The sequence below is a fragment of the Puntigrus tetrazona genome, chromosome 7, assembly GCF_018831695.1.
Source record: "Puntigrus tetrazona isolate hp1 chromosome 7, ASM1883169v1, whole genome shotgun sequence".
In the NCBI taxonomy this organism is placed as follows: domain Eukaryota; kingdom Metazoa; phylum Chordata; class Actinopteri; order Cypriniformes; family Cyprinidae; genus Puntigrus; species Puntigrus tetrazona.
Genome location: NC_056705.1, coordinates 14,963,134 through 14,983,526, shown reverse-complemented (window position 1 = coordinate 14,983,526; position 20,393 = coordinate 14,963,134). Strand labels below are relative to the sequence as shown.

Below are 20,393 nucleotides of genomic sequence, written 5' to 3'. Positions count from 1 at the left end.
CATGTTACTATACTACAATAAATGTTTACATTTAGACAGGTTCCATTGGGTCAGAAAATCTTGCAACAGGACTGCTGATCATTAACCAATGTAAAACCAAGTGGTAATAACAGTCTATGAAGCTGAGGTCTTTCGTGGATCACCTGTTTTTAACTTATTTTAGAGGGACGAAAGGACAAAGGGTACGCTGCTTGTGCTGTATACTGAAGCACTCATGTCTAGCGTAATTAGAAAAAGACTTTATGACAACTATGGGAAAAGATAATTCCAAGCATGTTAAATTAATGAATAATATAGGCATGTAGAAATGATCAGCATTTTCTAATATGTATAATTTTCCTTTACCTTGTACTTGTTAAGAAATATAACGCAAACGAGATCCCTAAACTGACCCCTTCAATTTTAAGTTGTATATTCTATAACAAATTTAGATGCTGGACTCACACAAAGACATACCAATCTGGAATAGTGCTTATTATTCAATAGTGACTTCGAAAGATCACAGCCATAATTAGATTTTCAGTTAAACAGGTTCAGAAAATGTTTATTAGAACAGTTTAATTATTTACAACATGATATATTAATCCATGACAGCGCTAAACATAGTTCCTGCACAAAATGTGTCCACCCTGAGGTATGCCGACAACTGCAAACATAAGACACCTTATAAATTAGTTTATTATTCTATATATGTGTGTGTGTTTTTTGCAGTTAATATACATCAGTAATCAATATTCAACTTGATATAACTAATTAACCGTTCAAGCAATCAAAAAGTAAAACAATCTTTAACAATCTTTTTTTTCTGAAAAGACAAAACAACAAGATCCTCCATGTTTAATGTGAACACACAGAGTTATACAAATACAGGGAATATAAAAAATCAGTTTGTTTAAAAACGAATCCCATATGAAAGCAGGTCCACCAGGTTTACTTGTCGATGTCCTACATCGTCAGGTTTACATGCTCGTTCCTTAAGGCAGGCCTCTGTGTGTATTGTTTTCATTTGTTGGCCCATTGTCCTTGTGGTTCCTCATCTCTTCGACTTCATTCTCCTCTTCCTCTCCTTTTCCCAGCATTCTAAGTGGCCATAGCAGGCCATGCTGAGCATGCTCGGGTTTTTGACAACAGGGCACATTTTTCTCTTTAGTAAGAAAGTAAAGCAGTGCATTCAGCCAGGCGTTGAACGAGGCCAGCGGCCGAGTGATTTTATAACAGATGGAAACCATGCGCATGGTGTGACACTGCACCTTACTCGTCACTTTCAGCAGTAGGAAAATAGTGCGAGTGACATGGAAGGGGAAGAAGCAAAGGGCAAAGAGGAGAGTGATGGTAATGATGGTCTTGATGGACTTGCGCCTTCTGTTAACGTAAGGCGATTGAGCCCCCAAGATGATTGACATGCCCTCTCCCCCAATTCCTGCAACGCTTTCACAGCCCGTCCCACTTCTGACTCTTTGAGGAGGAGGTTGAGAGTGCAGCGTCCTAAATATTGTTAACACTACACGTGAATAGCACCAGGCAATGATGCTGAACGGCACAAAAAAGCCCAAGAAATGAAGCGTGACACCGTAAGGAATGTAATCATGGAACTCTTTATCAATTGCATCATCCCAGCAATTAATGAACATCTCCTCCCTCGAGCCCTTACCTTCACGTGGAAGATTCTGTGTCTTTGCAAAACGAAAAATTGGGCACGTCAGTGCAAAAACGGCAATCCACACCAAAACACAAGTCCCTTTTACTGCTCGCTTGGTCTCCAAAGTAATGGTCTTCATTGGGTGGCAGATGCCCAGGTAGCGGTGCACTGAGATGCAAGTGAGGAAGAAGATGCTGCAGTAGAGGTTGAAGTAGAAGAGGAAACGCACTAGACGGCACATGAAGTCTCCAAACACCCAGTCGTCCCGCATGACATAACTGGCCACCAGAAAGGGCAGGGATAAACCATACATGAAGTCTGTCGTGGCCAGGTTCACCATGTAAATCAGGGATGCGTTCCAGTGCCTGGTGTGTCGAAAGGAACGGTAGAGAACCACAAAGTTAAGGGTTATGCTAAAGACAAAAGTAAAGGAGTAGCAAATGGGCAGGAAGATGTACTTGTAGGACTCGTCAATATTGCAGGAGCCAGCAACTGAAGAGTTGTGTGAGGAGGAAAGCTGGACGTCTGCCCCCTTCTCTGTTTCAAACAAAACAGTAGGCACACTTGTCGTCATTGTCGGCTAGTTCTTAATCGGATTTTTAGGGAGCGTCCTGGTTTCATCCTCCCATTTCTATGCTTCTGAAACCACGTCTTCTCCAGCGAACAAGTTTGAGTTTCCAGCGATCCCCTCTAGTTTAACATCTATGAGAGACACATTGGTGTTAGGATGCACAAAAAAGTACCAGTTTGCCAAAACCTTTAAAAGCAGTCGTCATCCCACACAAGCCCTCCCCGCATCCCCCTTTCTCTTTCACAACCCCTGGTACTGTTTGCGCATAGGTATATATGCTGCTGATTCAGACCCTTTTCACTTCATTAACCCATCAAACAGTAACCACACTTCCCCTCTATGTTCTATTCTATCTTACCCACCCCTCACCCCGTTCCTCACACCAGAACTCTCTACCCCATCCCTCTTCCTCGAAACAAATATAAATGATATGTAATTGCCAGCTTTAGAAACTTTCAGCCTTTGTTAAACTGCGCCTAGACTCCCTCTGGCTCCATTTGCACATTAAACATCCTTTGGGATTCTATGGATGTCATGGCTATCCCCACCTCCCGGTAAAGTTAGCACACGGCTGACTGAGCTCGTGGTGAATTGCTTATTGCCTACCACTTCTCAGACATATAAGACACTATGTAAATAAATCAGTGAGTACCTGAAGGTCACTAAATGACATTAAGGTAGTCTGCTTTGGCTAAATAAATAACAAGGTCCTTACTTGGGGAATCAGACAACACCATAAACAGTGCAAACAACCCTTCACATTACCCACATATTGCAAGAGTTCACTGCCCTGCATAGCTGTAAACTTATTTAATACTGAGACTAAAAAGACAAGAATATTTATAAACAAGATACACATTAACATTTTTCTGGGTAAGCAAAATATGAGTTTTGAAACCGTAAAAAAACCATTGACATACACAAGGACAGAAAAAAACACCTATCACATATGGTAATGAGCGGTTAAAAAATCATTTGCTTACCTATTCAGCAGAAGTCCTTTTTAGAAAAAACTCAGTATAAGTAAAACCTGAGGAGCACCTCTATTCCAACAGAGTTACAGCTAATTCAACTATATAATGGAAGATCTGGATGCAGCGACAGCTTCGTCTAATCATTCAGCTCTGAATCTTTCCCTTTCACATCAGTTCCTTGAATTATTTTGACCATTCTCTCAATCCAACCCTCCTTGGTCATCTCTTGCTCCATGATCTGTCCCTCCCTTTTTCTTCTTTCCTCTATTAGTGCTGAGTTGGCCTTTTGACAACACAAACTCTGGCTAGGCAAAATACACACAGGCACACAAAACAGCGGAGCAATATTATACCATTGCAACAAAACAGAACGCATATACAATTTTACTGAATTCCCTTTTATTTCACAAAATAATATTTAAGCATTTCACAAACAGTGACACAAACAATCCAGTTATGAGTTGCTTGGCAATGTATGTACACACACATACTTTGTAGCATTTAATGAGCCATGTCTTAACACGTGAGGCTTGGCATAATTGGCTTTGGCACTAAACAAATTAGAGTAATATTCAGCAAAAGAGCATGTCATGACATATATTGTCTTTTACCACTTTGTTGCTTTATCGGTTAGATCTTGCAACTGTAAAAGTGTAAACTGCAGCTTTAAATCCTCGTCTGTGCCTTAAAGATGTCAAGAAAAACGCTGTAAAGTCTTTTGAAGTGATGATGGAGTGCTGTAGCTTTTCACAGTAAAGTCAATTAGTTCAGGCAGCTCAATGACAGTCTTGAAAAAGGAAGGATCCCGTCATTTTGTTCCTTAGTGGAATTATTATTTTTGACTGTGCATCAGAGTGATGTCATATCTTGTACCTCCAGCAGCATGGCATCTTGCTCTGTTCTCAGCTGGTCCCTTGTGAGAAGTCGACCCACCAGCTCTGAACTGAGGTCTGCACACACACACACAGCGTGTAAATAGTTCAAACAGGCAACATCGATTTAAATATATGCAATACGTCAAATAACAGATAGGCTTACCATGAATGTCTTTGCTTAGTGAGGTCCTCAGCGCTTTCAACTCCTTCAAGCTGAAATTCTTCAAGTCGTTTCGTTCATAGTGCTTCCTTTCTCTGACAGCCTCACTGGGAGGTATAGTCTGTGATTGGGGTCAGTGAAGTACAATTATGACATTGAATTTATGCACTGCAATTCTAAAGTGTAGCCCTGGTACTCTCAGCTTTTAAATCGTGTAATAAAAAAACTATAACTATAAATAATGTTTTGTGGCTCTTTAATGTGTCGTGACAGATTTCTGCATTGCCTCATTTCAACAACATATAAACCGGTCTTTTCATATTTACATGAAGCACAAAATAAAAATGAACATCAATACGTATTTTATATTCAGTCCATTTTAAGATTAAGTCCACCGATGTTTATCTACTCTTCTGTCTGATTTGTGGTATCACTAGAAGGGATAAGGCTAATGGGCATGTGTGCATTTACATAATTTCTGAGCCAACAATATAACATGAAACCAATGAAAATGGCTTTAAATAGCACATGGTGTCGTAGTTTACTCCAGAGTGTCGCAGAGACTGTCTTTTTGCAGTAAAGGACCTGTCATAGTTTCATAAGGGAGAAGTTGACATGAAGCGATGTGAGGTTAGCTGCACTGAAAACAGATGAGCGCACATCTGCATAAACAGCTCCAGATCGGGGGGAAGTTCATGTGATTTTGTTTTTGTTTTTGTTTTCACAGAATGTTTTCTTACTCAACACTGAGTAATTATCTTTAGCGCTTAAATCCATGCATACGGTACTTTAAAGGAATTACTGTGGGAGCCGGGAACAGCACAGCCTGACCATCTGTATACATTTTTATATTTACTTATATTGAAAAAGTTTCAATTCAGTGGTTCTTTTTTACCCTGTTTTAACATGGTTTCTATAGAGACTGGCTGTAGATGTCGGGCAAGGAATGGCAGCAATATGCGTTCTGATTGGTCAGATCCCCTATCAATCAAGCTCTTTGCGAAGGTCAATTGTCACATGATCCTTCAGAATTCTGAATTGGTGCACAAAAAACATTATATAATTATGATATAATTATAATACTATGATTTTTTTTCTGTATTCTTTGATAAATATAATATTCAAAATAACAATTTATTGGAAAATGGTTTTTGGAAAAATGCAAGTCTTTACTGACAGCTTTGATCAATTTAATCTTGCGTAATAAAAGTATATTTCATTTACAAATTTTACCGACTTAAAAAATCTGATGGTTGTAAAGAACATAGCTTTTGCATAACTAACAGAAAATAGTGGCTGACTATTTAAATAGGTGTATTTCTGGAACTCACCAAACGTATACAATAATATACACACTTAAGATATTACACCATGAGTATGTGCTCTTTTCTAACCTGTTTGTGCTCCAATCTCAATTTATGTCTGAGTACACTCAGTGCAGCTCTGACATCATTCTTGAACCCTCTTGATTTGGTTTTCTTAGTTGATCCAGAGCTCGAACCATGATCTTTCTCTAACCTCTGATTGGTGCCACTCTTACCGGATTGTTTTGCCACCTAAAATGAGAGCATGAAGATAACAATTATTAATCTTACCAAGTAAATCTCATCGATATCAAAGGTGAACAAAAATATGTCTTAAACATCTTGATCTTCACATAGTTCACATTACAGTTTGTTGCCAATCGTGCCAATTTATTTTACCTTGTTCTTTGCCTCCATTTCATCTTCTTCCTCTTCACTTTCACTGTTGTTGATAAAGCAAAGCTGTAGATTCATCTGGCTCTGAAGCCTATGATAATAAAGCATGATCGCTGAAATTCTGAAGAAGTGAAAAGAAAAGTAGCTGAGATTTATGAAATCTGTGTGACCTTGTTGTCAGAGCAGTCAGACGACTGTTGCAATCATCCTCCATGTCCTCATAGGTTTCTCTGTGACTGCTCAGCCCTCTGATTTCTGGCCAGTCTACTGTCAGCCTGTCAAAGTCCTGCAGAAAAACATCCCAGTATAAATTCATGGTACTAGTAAAAACAAATGTAGCGATCCAAATCATAAAGTGTCATTTGTTTTTTAAACTCTCATTCAGACCTTTTCCCTCTGTCTTCGTTCTTCTTGCTGCTTCTCAAGTTCAGCAATACGGAGATTCAGATCCTCCCAGTGCATGATGGGTAAGCCCAGGTCATCATCAGGGTATCCCTCTTGCCACGATAAGGCTGCCCCCTCTGCATCCTCCTCTGTCTCATCACTCTCTTTTTCATCCCCTCGCTCCCTCTCTTTTTCCTTTTCTCCATCCATTCTCAAGGTCCCTAACAGAATAAGAGTGAGGATCAACAAGACAACACATTTGAGCGAAAAACTTTAAAGATAAAATAACATAAATAAATGAAATAAATAATTCTACAACTCCAAATATATATGGAGATAGTAAGATAGAAGCTGCCTCTCATAGTTCTTTAATAAAGTTACCAGATCAGACTATATGGCAACCGGTTTTAACATGTAAACTTTAAAAGTATCCTTGTTCATAGTACTCTGTACAATAAAGTACTTTTTAACCACTAGAAAATAATCCAAATAATCTAGTACCATTTTCAGTTTCAATAATATTATTCAGTGAGACGCTAGTATATACTGGTATTATTCGTTTGCTACTAGTAGCCTAGTGACTAGTAATTATTTCGTTGTTAACAAATTGCACATTCATATTCAATTCCCAAAAAAATCTACATGATTCTATTAGATTACATTGTGGTGAATTCTATATCTTTGGTTTTAACTCTATATTCTGGTACATATTTTTAGCAAACGTCTAACAATTCAAAATAAATACTAAAATCTACAATTGCTTAGTTTTAACTTAACAGACACTATACTTGAATATTAAACACTATCGTATATTTTAATTCAAGTAACATTTTGCTTAGTAAAACAGCTTGTCTCGCAACATCCGTGTTTTGTTTATCTTTCACAGAATACCGACGAAACATTTCAGCATTTTTTTCCTAGAAACGTTACAACATCCAGAACACAAGGAGCCATCTACCGCATTACCACAGAAACTGCATTGTCCCAAGATACCATAAAAAATACTCATTTGCAAATTAGGTTTAAATCATAACCAGGAACATATTTCCATATTTTACGTAATTTATGCATTCAAATTATTAAAATGCTTTTTAATGTAGCCGTATGCTATCACGTTTGGCCACGTACCGCAGTAACACAATGTATCCTCAAAACTGCTGTGTTGCTTAATTTGACTTTTATACTTACTTTTTTGGTAGAATGTGTTTGCAAATTCTGCTTGGCTGCCCAACAAGTCAAAAACCAGACATTTCCACAGTTTCCTTGGTTCTTAAAACTAGTTTTCCTCCGTGCTGTCCCGTTACGCGCCCTCCTCCTCGTCTTATCCTTTTCACTCGTTTTCATCCATCGAGATGAATTTTCTTCCTATTTCACGCTCCTCACACTTCGTTCTTTAAATGGTTTAAACGGCTATTGTTTTTCCCGTTTAGTCAATACGACATTATGTTCCTTAAAAATGCCTCAACGCAGCGAGCCAAAAAAACTAAAGGAATTTGGCGTCGTTTTGTTATGGGGAGAGAACGTGAAGGGAGGAGAATGAGTGAAGAGTCATAAAAGTAACCACTTCAGGTGTCCAGTTTCAGCATTCGCAATCATTACGAAAGATTGGCGAATACATCCTCAAAGTCCCAGAAAACTGCAGCCTGGGACACCCAATAAAAAGTTGCACGAAAAGTTTGTTTCTAAGATTAAAAGTGAACCGTTTGGGTTTAGGTGTCGAATGTTAACAAGTCTAAACATGTCTAATTTACGAAGGCAAAATTTTAACCACCAGTCAACTGCTGGGTTTGGATTGTGCTTACAGAACATTTATATAAACCCTCGATTGAGAATAAAACATCCTTTAAGACTTTAAGCCATTAAACTTTAAATGCTTAAAAGCAATTAAAAGTGGCTGATTTTTTGTATTTCTTCTTCTTAATCGGTATAATAAAGCGAGTAAAAGGTAGCTGATGTGGATAGTCTAAACAGACAGCTCTGAATATATACGACGTGCTTAAAGTTAGTTTTAAACTCTTTATGACGTTGCACTCGGCAGTCATTCTACTTCCGCTTCCTCTAAAGTCAGCTGATTTAATCGGGTGACTGTTGACACCAGGCTTGCCGAGGCTAGGGAACTTAAACAAAAGTAACTTTTAAAGTTGAAATGACAGTCGTATAAATAAACTTTTTTTTTGGAAACGGTCCGGTGGCATCTCCGAGTAACTGAAAACTTACAAAGTGCTATTTAGAATGGCTTCTTTGCTTTTCTGCGGTCCTAAACTGGCAGCATGTGGACTGGTCCTGAGCATTTGGGGTGTTATTATGCTGGTAAGTTAAATGCTTTTTTTCTTATGGGTAGTATTTATACATTCTGAAAGGTCATTAAAATGCATTGAGCATATTTTACTTTTCTGAGTACTGTAGTAAGTAACTATCCTTCACACATAATGTCAACAAACAATGCAGGGTTTCTTTTTCTTTTCTTAGTTTGATTTGCAGGGCTGGAAATAAAGTTTACTTTTAGTAATTTTAGCTAATGTAACTTAACTAGGAATTGCTCATTGTGAGGTCTATAATGCTAAAAATATGTATATTGAAAATTCCCAGCCACTACTATAAATTATTTGAAAACTGTGGGGAAATCCTGTTCTGAATATGAAAACTAGCTAGACAGTGCAGTAAAGGGAAAAATACAGCATACACCATAATTAACATCTTATTCCTCTTAGGCAATGCTGGGGATTTTTTTTTCTACACACTCAGCTGTGCTCATAGAGGATGTACCTTTCACAGAGAAAGACATGGAGGACGGGTGAGTTGCTTCTGTCGCTTACTCATTTAATCACACTGGAAAATAAGTCTGTATAACATAGGAAATGCCTCACGTTCTCAAGACTTCATCGGAAGCTCTGACAGTTTGTTTTTTTTTTTTCTCCCTGGTAGTCTTCTCGAATTTAGTCTGCTTTTCTTACACGTTTTTCTTTTCTCTCGTTTCAGGTCGACGGCACTGCAAAACATCTATAAATTGTACAACCAAGTCGGATACAATTGCTTCATTGCAGCAGCGATCTATGTTGGCATTGGATTCCTGTCTTTTTGTCAAGTTCGCCTGAACAAGCGCAAGGAATATCTAGTGCATTAGTACCACCTAGTGATTGGAGTGTAACTCTACCTCTACCTTCCTTTGTGTCTGTGTGTTTGTATTCTGTATTTGCCTTAAAATGAAGCCTTAAATGGGTGTAGATATTTAAGTTTAAACAAGATTGATTTGAAAAGATCTATTTTACTGTGCTTTTCTATGTTGCCTTTCTATCTCGAAGCCTATCGTAAATATGTGTGCACTTAACCATGATCTGGTGCCTTCCTAATTTACCTATCATAGTGCTCTCTCGATCAGTAGACCTACTAAACATGAATAAATGATTGTATTTATATTAAGCACCTATCATATACGCAGTCTCATTATTTAAATGTTGAATGGAATTTTACATGTGCGCACTGGCTCTGTTGTCACAATAAATGATTCAAGATTTTGTCTATGCAGTTTGTCACTGTAGGAATTAAGTGTAGACCTTGTCTTTCAGTCGACACGGTTCTACAATTTTAGAAGAGTAACTTACTGTAAGTTTGTTGAATGGGTTTATATTGAATATGAAATAGCAAAACAGACTTTATTAGCTATGAAAAATATCTGCACAATGCATGTTAGTTTTTTTAATACAGCTATAGGTATAAAGTATAGTAGTAATGCTGGTATCATTTTGCACATCTGGAAAAAGAATGGGCTATATATGCAATACATATGCCCCCGGTTTCACAGAAAACTACTAATAGCACGTTTAATAGGTTATGGCTTAAATCTAGTCCCAGATTAAAATGTAAATCTGAGCTGTTTAACTAAAAGAAACTTAAGATATATCAGTGCTACTGTTTTGCCTCGAGATGCACACCCAGTAATGCCTTTCTTCTAAGATGATTTCCTGAAAATTACGTAAATGTCATAATTGAACTATGACTTAATCCTGAAACTGGACAATGAAGAGCACATTACAAGGCTGATGACGTGTATTAAACAATACCGCAATGAGTAGAATCGCCAACATTTTTTTTTTTCATTTAACTATTTTCAAAAATAAAAATAAATACTGTTCACGACATTGAATGTAAAAAAACAACAACAAAAAATGCAGTAGTGCAAACTAAACAAATTACATAATTATGTCACAGTATTTCATAGATACCATTCCTGAAAAAGGCATTGGTCTCAGCTGTAGCTAGGAAAGGTACCTTTGGTGTAATCTGAATGTATGATGAGTAAGATTTAGCTGACCTACTCGAAACAATTCTGACTTGCATATACGCATACATTTTGGAGAAGAGTTTTAAATGGTGATGCTATTTTCCATGCGGCTTGGGCACAGATAGAGGTACTGCAGTTCCAGCCCCTCATTCTGAGTTATTATCTGCTCCTCCAGTTCCTTCAGCTCCTTTCTGAATTTATCAATCACTTTTAAAGCCGCAGGCTCCGTGAAGTACTGTTCCACATATTGGCCCATCGGGATCTGAGAAAAGGGAGGAAACAAAGAACTGTTAAAGACATCATTATGATAATCTGTTAAAGGCTAATTAATTTTTTAATGCTTCATGGAAAGAAATTTCTTTTGGATGGGTATAATCTGACTTATTATGAATTATATTGTACGTATATGGGCATAAATAATATAAAAGCAAAGTGCTGTTGACGCACCGCATCTGGCTGAGCTCTGCCCAAGTGCCATGTGATGGCCATCTGCACACAGGACTGGCTGATATCAGGGAGTGTGTCCATGATCATGTCCATGGTGACGGCGTCCTTGTCTGTCGGTGGAGGGTGCCGCATGGTGCAGGGTGTATTGGGAACCCATGCGCACCAATCAAACTACAGTATAGAGAGGAATATCGACAGTGAGCGGCATAAAGCTTGGTTAAGGCTCGAAAAAATTTTTTGGGTAACACTTCGTGTCTGGAAACCTGCATTCAGTGTGGTGAAAAATAAGCAGGTCTTTGAAGCGCACTGTCAGATTTGATAAGATGTGATGTATTAGTTACCTGGCCGTTGTTGGTGGCAGCATGTTGTGCTGTGCTTATAAAGATCACCACACTTAACAGTGTGACGAGTTCTTCTTTTGTCTTCAGCTCACTGGCTAGACCTGACATGCAAGAAACATCAATAGTTACCACTAACAGTCCGTTTCAAGCGCCGTTTATTTAGTCCATGCAGTTCTTTTTTCTCTTTATTCAGTTCAATCACACAAAAGCACAAGGCTTATGTACTGTAGTTCATTGTGATAAGGCTCAAACTATAGACATGTGTGTTCCCCAAAGTGGCCACACGGGGGCACTGTATTATTATTCTTTATGTTCTTTATTACTTCCTTTCCTGTAATATTTTGACTGAATAGTGTATCTGACCTGCTACTTGTATATATATATATATATATATATATATATATATATATATATATATATATATATATATATATATATATATATATATATATATAACCGATTGATTCACAGTTGAAAGGACAGCATTTCTTTGAAACGGAGACCATTTGTAACATTATAACTGTCTTTACTGTCACTTTTATTCAATTAAATGCATCCTTTCTAATAGAAGTGTTCATTTCTTGTAAAAACAAGATACCGAACACAACCTTTCGAATATGATATGTATAAGATATGTATTCATATCTTACCAAAAGAGGGCACATCCACAAAGCCCTCCACAGCCACATCATTAATCCACGCCTGAAGTTCTGAGTCCTGTTCAACTTCACTATCACTGTTATAGTACAGGGAAATTATTCCTGAAACAAAACTTGGAGAGAAAAAGGGCATTTAGGTCTGCTGTTTCACATTCAAAATGCCTGAAATTAAAAGCATTGAATAAAGAAATCCTATTTTAAATATTACTTTTGAATGGCATCCCACAGCATCATAGAATTATCCCTGTAGAAATAGCCTTTCAGTTTAGTAACTCCTCTGTCCAAGAAGTCAAATTTGGGCTGGAGGGAGCGATAGGTTAATACTTTATACTCCCTCTGGGCCAGAATCAAGAGTCCATCTCCACCTGTTGATACCACCTGAAAAACACTTTGTTTTTATGTATGACCCAATGAGCGAGTAAAAACACACTGCAGTTACGCTGTTTGTGGTTGACTGGTTTTAGTTGGTGATAAGATCCAAATCCACAAAAATTCAAGTGGTAAAAACTGTATTTTTTGTAGGTTTTACTGGTTACAGATGCTCACCCTTTTGAAAATGCCATCTGGGGAGATGAGCTGTGTTCTTCCACGACAATTAATCTCAAGCGTATACCTCAGATGAGGAGTCAAGAGCTGCAATAGGAGAAAATGTCATAAAATACAGCTATATAATTGCACGAATGAATGACTTTGATGTAAGAATGATTATCTAACTTTAAACATGCAAATGTATCTTTCCTAAAAAGCGCTTCCTCTAACCTTATAGATAGGGTGAACCGCAGGGAGCTGTCGGAGCGTGGACACACAGATCACTTCTACCACCAAGTGTGTGCGCAGCAGATGTGACAATAACTGAAAGACCTGGAACTCGGCGTGCCGAACCCACATTTTAGCCAACAACCAGGCCAGAGGTGGATCACTAGCTAGAAATATGGGTGTGTCCTTATCAGGTTTCTGATCAAGCTGAAAGGAACGGGAGAACGATCAGCACAATTCAGTTGTACATGCTTTTCGTTATGCAACATATTTTCAGGAGATGGAGGCAGGAGAGAAGTTCTGTTTTATATATTTATCCCAGATTATTCTGATTCTAAGCGTAAATGCGAGTCAGCAGGTTCTACCTGTATGGCGATAGGAATGAGACCTTTCTCGGGATGCTCATACAGTAAGCAAAGCGGGGCAGCTATGTGCTGTGTTCTGTCTCTGATTACATTGGCAGGAATCCCATCCACTATCGCGTGATCGACCAGGAATATATTTCCTTTCTGTAGCAGGACAGACAAAGAAGCATTATTAGATCCACTGTTCCAAGAATCATATTGCACTAAAGAAAATAAACACTAAACTCTCACCATGAGTTCCTTTTTTAAAGTGGTTGTAGGTATCAGAGAAGACTGCACCATGTCTCCAGTGACAGGGAAGTTGGAGGGCAGCTCTTTGCACCTGGTAATCATCCGTGGATTTGAGCCATTGAGGAACTGGTAACCAAAAAACCAGTCTTCTTTCCAGTGGTTCATGGTGTATTCTGATCAGAACATTGATCATTTGGGTTTTTATTTCGTAATATTTAGAAACACATTTGTGAGTAGGTTGAATCAACATCGATTATTTAAAAAAAAAAGCCAATGAACAATCGATCAATATTCCACTGCTCCGCTTCATCTCTAACCCCAGGATGGTATTTCTCATTTGCATATTTATGAGGTAAAAAACATCGAGCAAAAGTAGCACGTTGCAAATAGCAATAGCAAAAATGCTCTTTTTTTTTATGTTTTATTGTACAATGTGCAACGAATAACACTGATAATAACAATACTCTCACGAGTAGACTATGAGGTAAGTGTTGTTTCATTTACTATTGGTTTATGTTGTCAAAGCGACTAGAATATTTATACCACCTAATTATTTCACATTTTAGCTTCATTGTGAGTTTTTATAATTCAGAGTTATCTGAACACGGGGCCTTTGTCCATGTTTTTTTGTGAGTGGGAGTAACCGTAAAATTTTGACATGACATTGTGAAATGCCATTCATGTACGAAACATGTTTCACACAAGCGTTACATAAACATATTACAGAATGACATTTTCTGGGAAGAGGGCTTTCCGAGAACGAAGAGATTTGCATGAAATGCATATTTTGTTGTAGCAAAGAGTGAAGGTTTAATGATTGTTACCAGCTATGGGGCTTCTCAGCTTCCAGAAGATCCTCTTGAAGTCGTCCAGGTCATTCCAGGACTTTCCAAACTTGATTGCCAGTTTTTTCAAAGACAGCTCCAAAAGCCTGAGAGGCCAAATGGTGCTCAAATGAATTAGTGATCAGATTAATGTAATAGTAATTAAATGATGCATATACAGGGGAACACACCGGCTTATTCACCTTTAAAGTCGCTTTGCTAAAACAACACTTGCACTGCAAAACCATAGTGCATTTTACTCACGCATAGTGAAGGGATCCCACAAAGTCGCTGCGCTTCTCGTTGTCAAAGCGAGCGTCCTGGGGCAGATCGGCCTCTGACTTGGCATCAATGCATTTCGGAATGCCTGGGGCCCATGCAAGCCATCTGATAGGTGACGCACAGAGTTCAACAGGGAAAAACATTCTTTACAAAGATAGGAATGCGGTGATAAGTTTAGTGCATGCAATCCCTTTGGGTACCTGTATATTTTTTGCCTCTCCTGAAGCTCTGTTTTTCTGTGAGATAATTCCAGTGGCAAGGTGTCATCACTGATCTTTTTGGCTATAAAAGAAAAGGAACCAAAATTAAGGTTTTAATCGCGTGAATTTCTATTGATCTCTGAATGATCTTAGTTGTTATTGCATGCAGTTCAACGTGACTGACCTGTGCCTTCTCTCAGCTCTACTATCACTTTATCTCCCACTAGCCAACGGTAACAGGGAAAAGTGTAGCTGCACCTTTGTCCAGGTACACCGACTTTCACGTAACGGCAGAACCAGTTGTCCTCCACCCAGTACTTCTGCTTCTCCAGTCGCACCAGTATCAGTCGACCCAAATCGGCATCGCTTTTAACTGCGTAATCGTCCACCTGAACAATCATGTGGATATAGCAATGTTAGAGATGTTTTCATTCATTATTATTGCATATTTAGTTACGGTTATTTCACATGTCGTGCATTACCTTCACCCTCATTTAATGCTGACTTATTCTTCATTCTTTTTTACAAATGCGATTTTTTCATAACGTTATGATTACTCGTAACTCGTCAATTAAAGATTGCTACTGCATTAGACAGAGGGAAAAGCAAGAAATAGTATGAATAACCGTGAGCACACAAGCATGTTTCCTCACCGCTCCTCTGCAGAAGTCTAGGCCTGGATTGTCCAGCAAGGTTCTCTCAGTCTCTCCTCTCTCTCCTACTAGAGTCACGTATATATAATTGTTGGTTCCTGAATATTCGGAGGTCCCGGTGGCCACTGTCACTTTGTACTCCATCTGCACGAATGCAAATGTATGTAACTATATTGCCTACTGTTTTGGTCACTGTCAGATGATATATTGATATATTGTGCAATCAGTTTCTGTCTGCACCGGATGATTTCTAAAACAAGCAATGTAAGGTGGAAGTGAAAGCAGAAAACAGCAATGGCTGGATAAGGAATCCTTGCATAAGAACGAGCCTCCTTGGGCTATATCACCTGTTTTTACATAATAATAGATGCAATGAATTTTAAAGACGAAACCAAGACACACCTACAATCAAATCAATTTCCAATTGGTCTAATGAGCTTACGACACAATTCAGCCCATTGTGCGTGTGGTATTTACAGCAGAACAAAAAGACAGTATCGATATTAAGGAATAGAAGGGAACATTTTACAATAAGATTTATTTGTTAGGTATGCATTAGGTATCATGAATATTTTTTAAGCATTTATTAATCTAGGTCAGAGGCGAAGTACATTTACTCAAGTATCGTACTTAAGTACACTTTTTGAGTATCTGCATTTTACATGAGTTTTTTTGTTTTTTTTTGTGGAAACGTATGACTTAACTTCACTTATTGAGTATCTGCATTTCTACAAGGTGAGTTTTTTTTAGCAACTTTTATTTTTTTCTTCTCTAACTAGTCACAGTTGTAATTGAGTAATAAACTTTGACCATAATATTATCTATGCTTTCATTTCTTTATAACTTTCACTTGTAATGGAGTAATATTTGACCAGTATTATCTATGCTCATTTCACTCAAGTAATGGATTTGTATACTTTGTCCGCCTCTGATCTAGGTTAACATTCATTTATTTACATTTACGTCTGTTTATACAACTTAAAACTGTATTATAATAAGGGGTTTTATTAGTTGCTGCCGTTGAAGCAGCTTTTCTCACACTCTAGTTCAGATTAATCAAGCATGTTAATCTTTAACCAACACTTTTATCAGATTGGTTACACAAAGATATTTTAGTGCGAGCTCATTTATCTGTCCGTTGCGTCTGCTAATAAAACTGCACTCTGGACAGGTGCATAAAAATGTTTTGCATGTATAGCACACAGACGCAGCACGTATGCACTGCCCAAAAGCTCAGAAGAATCATCACATTGTGGCCATCGGCAAAGATGCCTCGAAGGTCTAAAAGTAACTTAAAGAAGTGCCTAGACTATAGTTATTCCGGTTGAGGAAGAAACACTAATAGATTTAACTTAAATATATTTTAAATAGGTTCAAATAAATAGTCAGAGATCTGAGGAATAGTTGTGAAAAAAGCATTACCTTTTCTCCGTAGAATGTTGTGGTGGAGAGAATAAGGTTTTTGTGTTGCTCCTTCTCTGCTTTAACTTCTCTTGCTCCTTTTTTCTCAGTTTCCTTCTTTCAGCCTGTCGCAAACCCTTTTGTACACAATAACTGTCTGTGCACTGACCTCCCAGTTTGACTGACTGGATCAGGCAGATATTTGCTTTGAAATGCCCCGTCTCTACTGGTCTCCTCCCTCATACCTCCTTTCCATCCCTTCCCCCCTCTCCAACCTTTTTAGCTTTTTCCGTCATAGTCCTCTATGGGCTGATATTTTTACCTCCTCATTTGTTTATTCTTTTTTTTTCCTCTGCTATTCACTTCAAGGAAGTCGTACAGTTCACAGAAAAACCACAAGGTTATGCATGAGAATATTTTTTTTGGTACCGAACTTGTGAAACCTCCCCGAAGCACATGCGAAACCTTCCCATGAACCTTGTCTAAGTCATCACAATCACATTTAAAGCAGACTTCAAACAGCGCTTCAGTTAAGAGGCCACAGTGTGACAACGTATCACTTGCAAAGAGTTCATTTTTAAAAGAAGGCCATTCTGTGCAGAAGCACAAGCAACGCTTTACCTTCTTCAAAGGGTATTGGCAAATCATAAGATTCTAACTAAGACACTTCACTTATTTTTCCAGTGGTTGTGTCTCAGTTTTGGTCCTGTGTTTTAATATGGAACATGAAGGTTTTACGTAACACTGAAACTTACAATCTCAAATGAAAGGCCTAAATGTATTTGGCGTTGAGGAAGTACATGACGGACATGATGTAGTGTGATGTTAGCACGTTCCTTTGTCAGCTAGTTGTCATCTGGTAAACTGACCAAACATAAACAAGAATGCATGTTACAAAAGATTTCCATTTCAAATAAGTTTTTTTCTTGACTTTATTCATCCATTTATTCCGAGCAAAAACGAATTGCAGGTTTCCTAAAAAAGGTTACGCAGCAAAATAAGTATTACAATCCGATTTCTTATTTGTGACACTTAAAAAAGTGCTAAAATCAGCATCGCCACAGGAATGAATTACATCAATGTATTTTTTATCCAACCGATGCAACGGTCCTATTACAAAATGTTTTAAAAAATATTAACCCCAAACTTTTGAATGGTTGTGCAGAAACTAAAAGCTATGTGTAGCTAAACATTTACTCTCATAAAGTACATACTTTCTTACAGCTAACAACGCTGAGCTAGTTCATTGTTGCATTCCAGAAAAACACTCTCAAGAGCTATACCTTATCACACCATACTTGAAAATGCTATATCTCATATCTCATACGGTAGTACCAAAAAGCAGGACCGGAGTTCAGGAAATGAATTCATATAGGATAATGAATTCATTCCTGTGGCCTTGTTTTGCATGCCATGTCCACAGAGTTCGTCTGTTTAGTAGACGTATCACGCCAAGCTCCTGTTATGCACGATTGTTTTTGAGAACACTCCATATCAGTTCCCCAATACAACATGTTGATTTAATTCAAATTGTGGTTATAATTTACTTGACCTAAAACTTAGAAATAACAGTGTCAAATTTCTACAGAATCCACGAACAAAGTGCCATAACAGAACCTCTTTATTGCATGATTTTTTTTTTCAAACACAACGGCATGTGTGTTACATATACAACTGATAATACAAAAAAAAGACCACAAAACACATCAATCATAGTTTCCAAATGAGAAAAGCACGTTTGAATACTTGTGACTACTGTATCATACTTTTATTAAGCTGCCAGAAAGAAAAAAAACATGACCACCTAAAAGCTTATTATTCTCTTATGAATGGTTTTTGAAATCTTTAATATTATCAATGGCATTGGCGTTTCTTTTAACATGAAAACCTAAAACTCTTACCAAAGAAACAGCGGAGTTTGAGGCAACAGTCAAATGTGACCTTTCAGGTTCTGACTATTCATTGAATTGTCACTCCTTTCATGTGACAACTGAGAGAATGAGAAGTTTGGTCATGTTAGGACTGTGACTGTGAAGCTCCGTGATCGTCATCGTCTGGTGGACAGTCAACAAAGTCAGCCAGCATAGAAGCCATTGCCTCATCATCTATCTGTAAAAGAAATTGAGCGAGTTACAGGAAATGTGCTGGAGAGAAATGCTAAAAAGAAGCAAAATATTGTTTACATACCACCACCAGAATAAGCAGAATAAATCAAGTAGTAACACAAAGGACAAGAAATACAAGGCAATCTCATTTGTTTTGGCTTCTTCAATTGTTTAAATAACTGATCCAAACTGAGGCCAGAAGGTACTTCATGCAGTTATGCACATAAATGCTGATGTAAAGTGAATCCCTGCTGTTGTACATAGCCTATACATGTTCGTGCATTACTGTGCCAGTAACAATTGTTAACATTTAAGTACGTACAGTTACTTGGAAAGGCTAACATTTAACTTGGAGAGGCTAATATTGTCTTTACTGTGGTTGATGTACTTTGCAGTAATGCTAAAAAACACAACATTAGTGTTTCTTAGTGTACCGAGCGGTACTATGGTATCCCAAATACACATTACCGTTCAAAAATTTGGGTTCTGTAAGATGATTATTATTTTTAAATTCAAAAATACAGTAACACTGTGAAAAATACTAACTTTTAAAATCTTTATTTCATCAGCTGTCATCACTCAGCAATTCTGATACGCTAATTTGGTGCTCAAGTACTTAATTTTTTTGCATTTAGAAAAATTAGCAGCAGGGTTAGATATTACTCAGTTACCTTTTTCTTTTCGGTGCCTTGTTCAGAAGCCTCTCCTTCCTCACGATCCTCCATTTTCCTCTTTGTTCCCCTGGTTTCTGAATCCCCCTCTTGTTCATCGCTCTCTTTCTCTACTTCTTCCTCTGCTGTCTCGGCTACACTCTGTAACACCTCTTGCTCAGACATAGATGGGGCGCTCAGATTGGATGTGTCTTCAGGCTGTAATTCTGGTTCTTGCTTTTGAACTTCATCTACAACAGTCGATTCCTGACCCTGATGTGATGGCCCAGCATCTTCAGCAGGATCTTCTGGTCTTGTCCCTTCCTGCTCACATGTTTTCAGTTCAGGTTCAATTGCTTCCACTCTGGTGTCCTCTTCGTGGCCTTCTGCATCTCCACTAATTACAAGACTCTCTATTTGATCCTTGCCAACCACAGATTCATTTCTCTCAACTGCTCCAATGTTCTCAATTTCCTCTACGGTCCCCTTGTCTTTGATTCTTTCATCTGCATAGACACTTCTCACCCCCTCCATCTCCTCGATCCCTGGTTCCACTTCTCGCTCTCTCTCCATGCAGAACATTTCCATCCCTTGCTGCTCCTCTCCCTCGATCATGACCTCGGCCTCTTCCTCGTCCATCATCCCTCTGCCGTTGTCTCCCTCCAACGGCTGGATCTCCTCACTTTCCTCTTCATCCTCATCCTCACCCTCTTCGTCATCATAGTCTTCGTACTCATCCTCACAGTACTCTTCATCAATGAAGTCACTACCTTCATCTTCCTCCTCTTCTTCCTCCAGGCCCTCCTCCTCTTCTTCCTCCTCTCCTAATTCATCCTCCTCCTCCAGCTCCTCTTCCTCCTCTTCCTCATCATCTGAGCTGTTGATGTTAATGAC

At 38.2% G+C, this 20,393-nt stretch overlaps 5 protein-coding genes across 8 annotated transcripts in view; 1 reads left to right on the top strand and 4 right to left on the bottom strand.

Moving 5' to 3' along the window:
* Positions 1-542: 542 nt before the first annotated feature.
* Positions 543-3,387, bottom strand: si:dkey-6n21.13 (P2Y purinoceptor 3). 2 transcript variants are annotated; one of them, XM_043243610.1, is made up of 3 exons: positions 3,194-3,387; positions 2,098-2,341; positions 543-2,004 (listed from the first exon to the last, which is right to left on the bottom strand). In XM_043243610.1, exons 2-3 carry the CDS (start codon positions 2,211-2,213, stop codon positions 975-977), a joined length of 1,146 nt encoding a protein of 381 aa, XP_043099545.1. In that variant the 5' UTR covers positions 2,214-2,341; positions 3,194-3,387; the 3' UTR covers positions 543-974. The 2 variants fall into 2 exon arrangements, with proteins under 2 accessions (XP_043099545.1, XP_043099544.1); XM_043243609.1 differs by having other exon boundaries at positions 543-2,341.
* Positions 3,388-3,563: 176 nt separating this feature from the next.
* Positions 3,564-8,135, bottom strand: si:dkey-6n21.12 (schwannomin-interacting protein 1). Of its 3 annotated transcripts, none has more exons than XM_043245960.1 (7): positions 7,488-8,135; positions 6,307-6,524; positions 6,090-6,205; positions 5,923-5,965; positions 5,614-5,775; positions 4,223-4,340; positions 3,564-4,134 (listed from the first exon to the last, which is right to left on the bottom strand). In XM_043245960.1, exons 1-7 carry the CDS (start codon positions 7,645-7,647, stop codon positions 4,034-4,036), a joined length of 918 nt encoding a protein of 305 aa, XP_043101895.1. In that variant the 5' UTR covers positions 7,648-8,135; the 3' UTR covers positions 3,564-4,033. The 3 variants fall into 3 exon arrangements, with proteins under 3 accessions (XP_043101895.1, XP_043101894.1, XP_043101896.1); XM_043245959.1 differs by having other exon boundaries at positions 5,923-6,010; positions 7,488-8,076; XM_043245961.1 differs by having other exon boundaries at positions 5,923-6,010; positions 7,492-7,629.
* Positions 8,136-8,358: 223 nt separating this feature from the next.
* rnaseka (ribonuclease, RNase K a) lies at positions 8,359-9,824 on the top strand. Its single transcript, XM_043244183.1, has 3 exons — positions 8,359-8,613; positions 9,015-9,097; positions 9,283-9,824. The coding sequence occupies exons 1-3, from the start codon at positions 8,536-8,538 to the stop codon at positions 9,425-9,427; spliced, it is 306 nt and encodes a 101-aa protein (XP_043100118.1). The 5' UTR covers positions 8,359-8,535; the 3' UTR covers positions 9,428-9,824.
* A 113-nt stretch (positions 9,825-9,937) lies between these two features.
* Positions 9,938-16,958, bottom strand: alox12 (arachidonate 12-lipoxygenase). The gene is made up of 15 exons (XM_043244181.1): positions 16,766-16,958; positions 15,344-15,487; positions 14,875-15,079; positions 14,691-14,772; positions 14,473-14,595; positions 14,209-14,315; positions 13,385-13,557; positions 13,154-13,297; positions 12,792-12,995; positions 12,579-12,665; positions 12,241-12,410; positions 12,024-12,145; positions 11,374-11,474; positions 11,033-11,203; positions 9,938-10,847 (listed from the first exon to the last, which is right to left on the bottom strand). The coding sequence occupies exons 2-15, from the start codon at positions 15,485-15,487 to the stop codon at positions 10,668-10,670; spliced, it is 2,013 nt and encodes a 670-aa protein (XP_043100116.1). The 5' UTR covers positions 16,766-16,958; the 3' UTR covers positions 9,938-10,667.
* Positions 16,959-18,347: 1,389 nt separating this feature from the next.
* Positions 18,348-20,393, bottom strand: part of pelp1 (proline, glutamate and leucine rich protein 1) — a 10,342-nt gene continuing 8,296 nt past the window's right edge. Inside the window, exons 16-17 of the mRNA XM_043244180.1 lie at positions 19,521-20,393; positions 18,348-18,853 (exon numbers count right to left, since the gene is read on the bottom strand). The exon at positions 19,521-20,393 is cut by the window's right edge and continues 930 nt beyond it. Coding sequence (XP_043100115.1) covers positions 18,761-18,853; positions 19,521-20,393 — 966 coding nt within the window. The 3' untranslated portion in view covers positions 18,348-18,760. The remainder of the gene's footprint in view (positions 18,854-19,520) is intronic.

Coding starts and splice junctions, on each gene's coding strand:
- alox12 (XM_043244181.1), bottom strand. CDS start 15,487: ATGGAGTACAAAGTGACAGTGGCCACCGGGACCTCCGAATATTCAGGA. Junction 15,080..15,343: donor TAGACTTCTGCAGAGGAGCG/GTGAGGAAACAT, acceptor ATGATTGTTCAG/GTGGACGATTACGCAGTTAA. Junction 14,316..14,472: donor GTGGGATCCCTTCACTATGC/GTGAGTAAAATG, acceptor TTGGCCTCTCAG/GCTTTTGGAGCTGTCTTTGA.
- si:dkey-6n21.12 (XM_043245959.1), bottom strand. CDS start 7,647: ATGAAAACGAGTGAAAAGGATAAGACGAGGAGGAGGGCGCGTAACGGG. Junction 6,525..7,487: donor ACATTCTACCAAAAAAGTAA/GTATAAAAGTCA, acceptor TTATTCTGTTAG/GGACCTTGAGAATGGATGGA. Junction 6,206..6,306: donor AACGAAGACAGAGGGAAAAG/GTCTGAATGAGA, acceptor GTTTTTCTGCAG/GACTTTGACAGGCTGACAGT.
- si:dkey-6n21.13 (XM_043243609.1), bottom strand. CDS start 2,213: ATGACGACAAGTGTGCCTACTGTTTTGTTTGAAACAGAGAAGGGGGCA.
- rnaseka (XM_043244183.1), top strand. CDS start 8,536: ATGGCTTCTTTGCTTTTCTGCGGTCCTAAACTGGCAGCATGTGGACTG. Junction 8,614..9,014: donor TTTGGGGTGTTATTATGCTG/GTAAGTTAAATG, acceptor TATTCCTCTTAG/GCAATGCTGGGGATTTTTTT. Junction 9,098..9,282: donor GAGAAAGACATGGAGGACGG/GTGAGTTGCTTC, acceptor CTCTCGTTTCAG/GTCGACGGCACTGCAAAACA.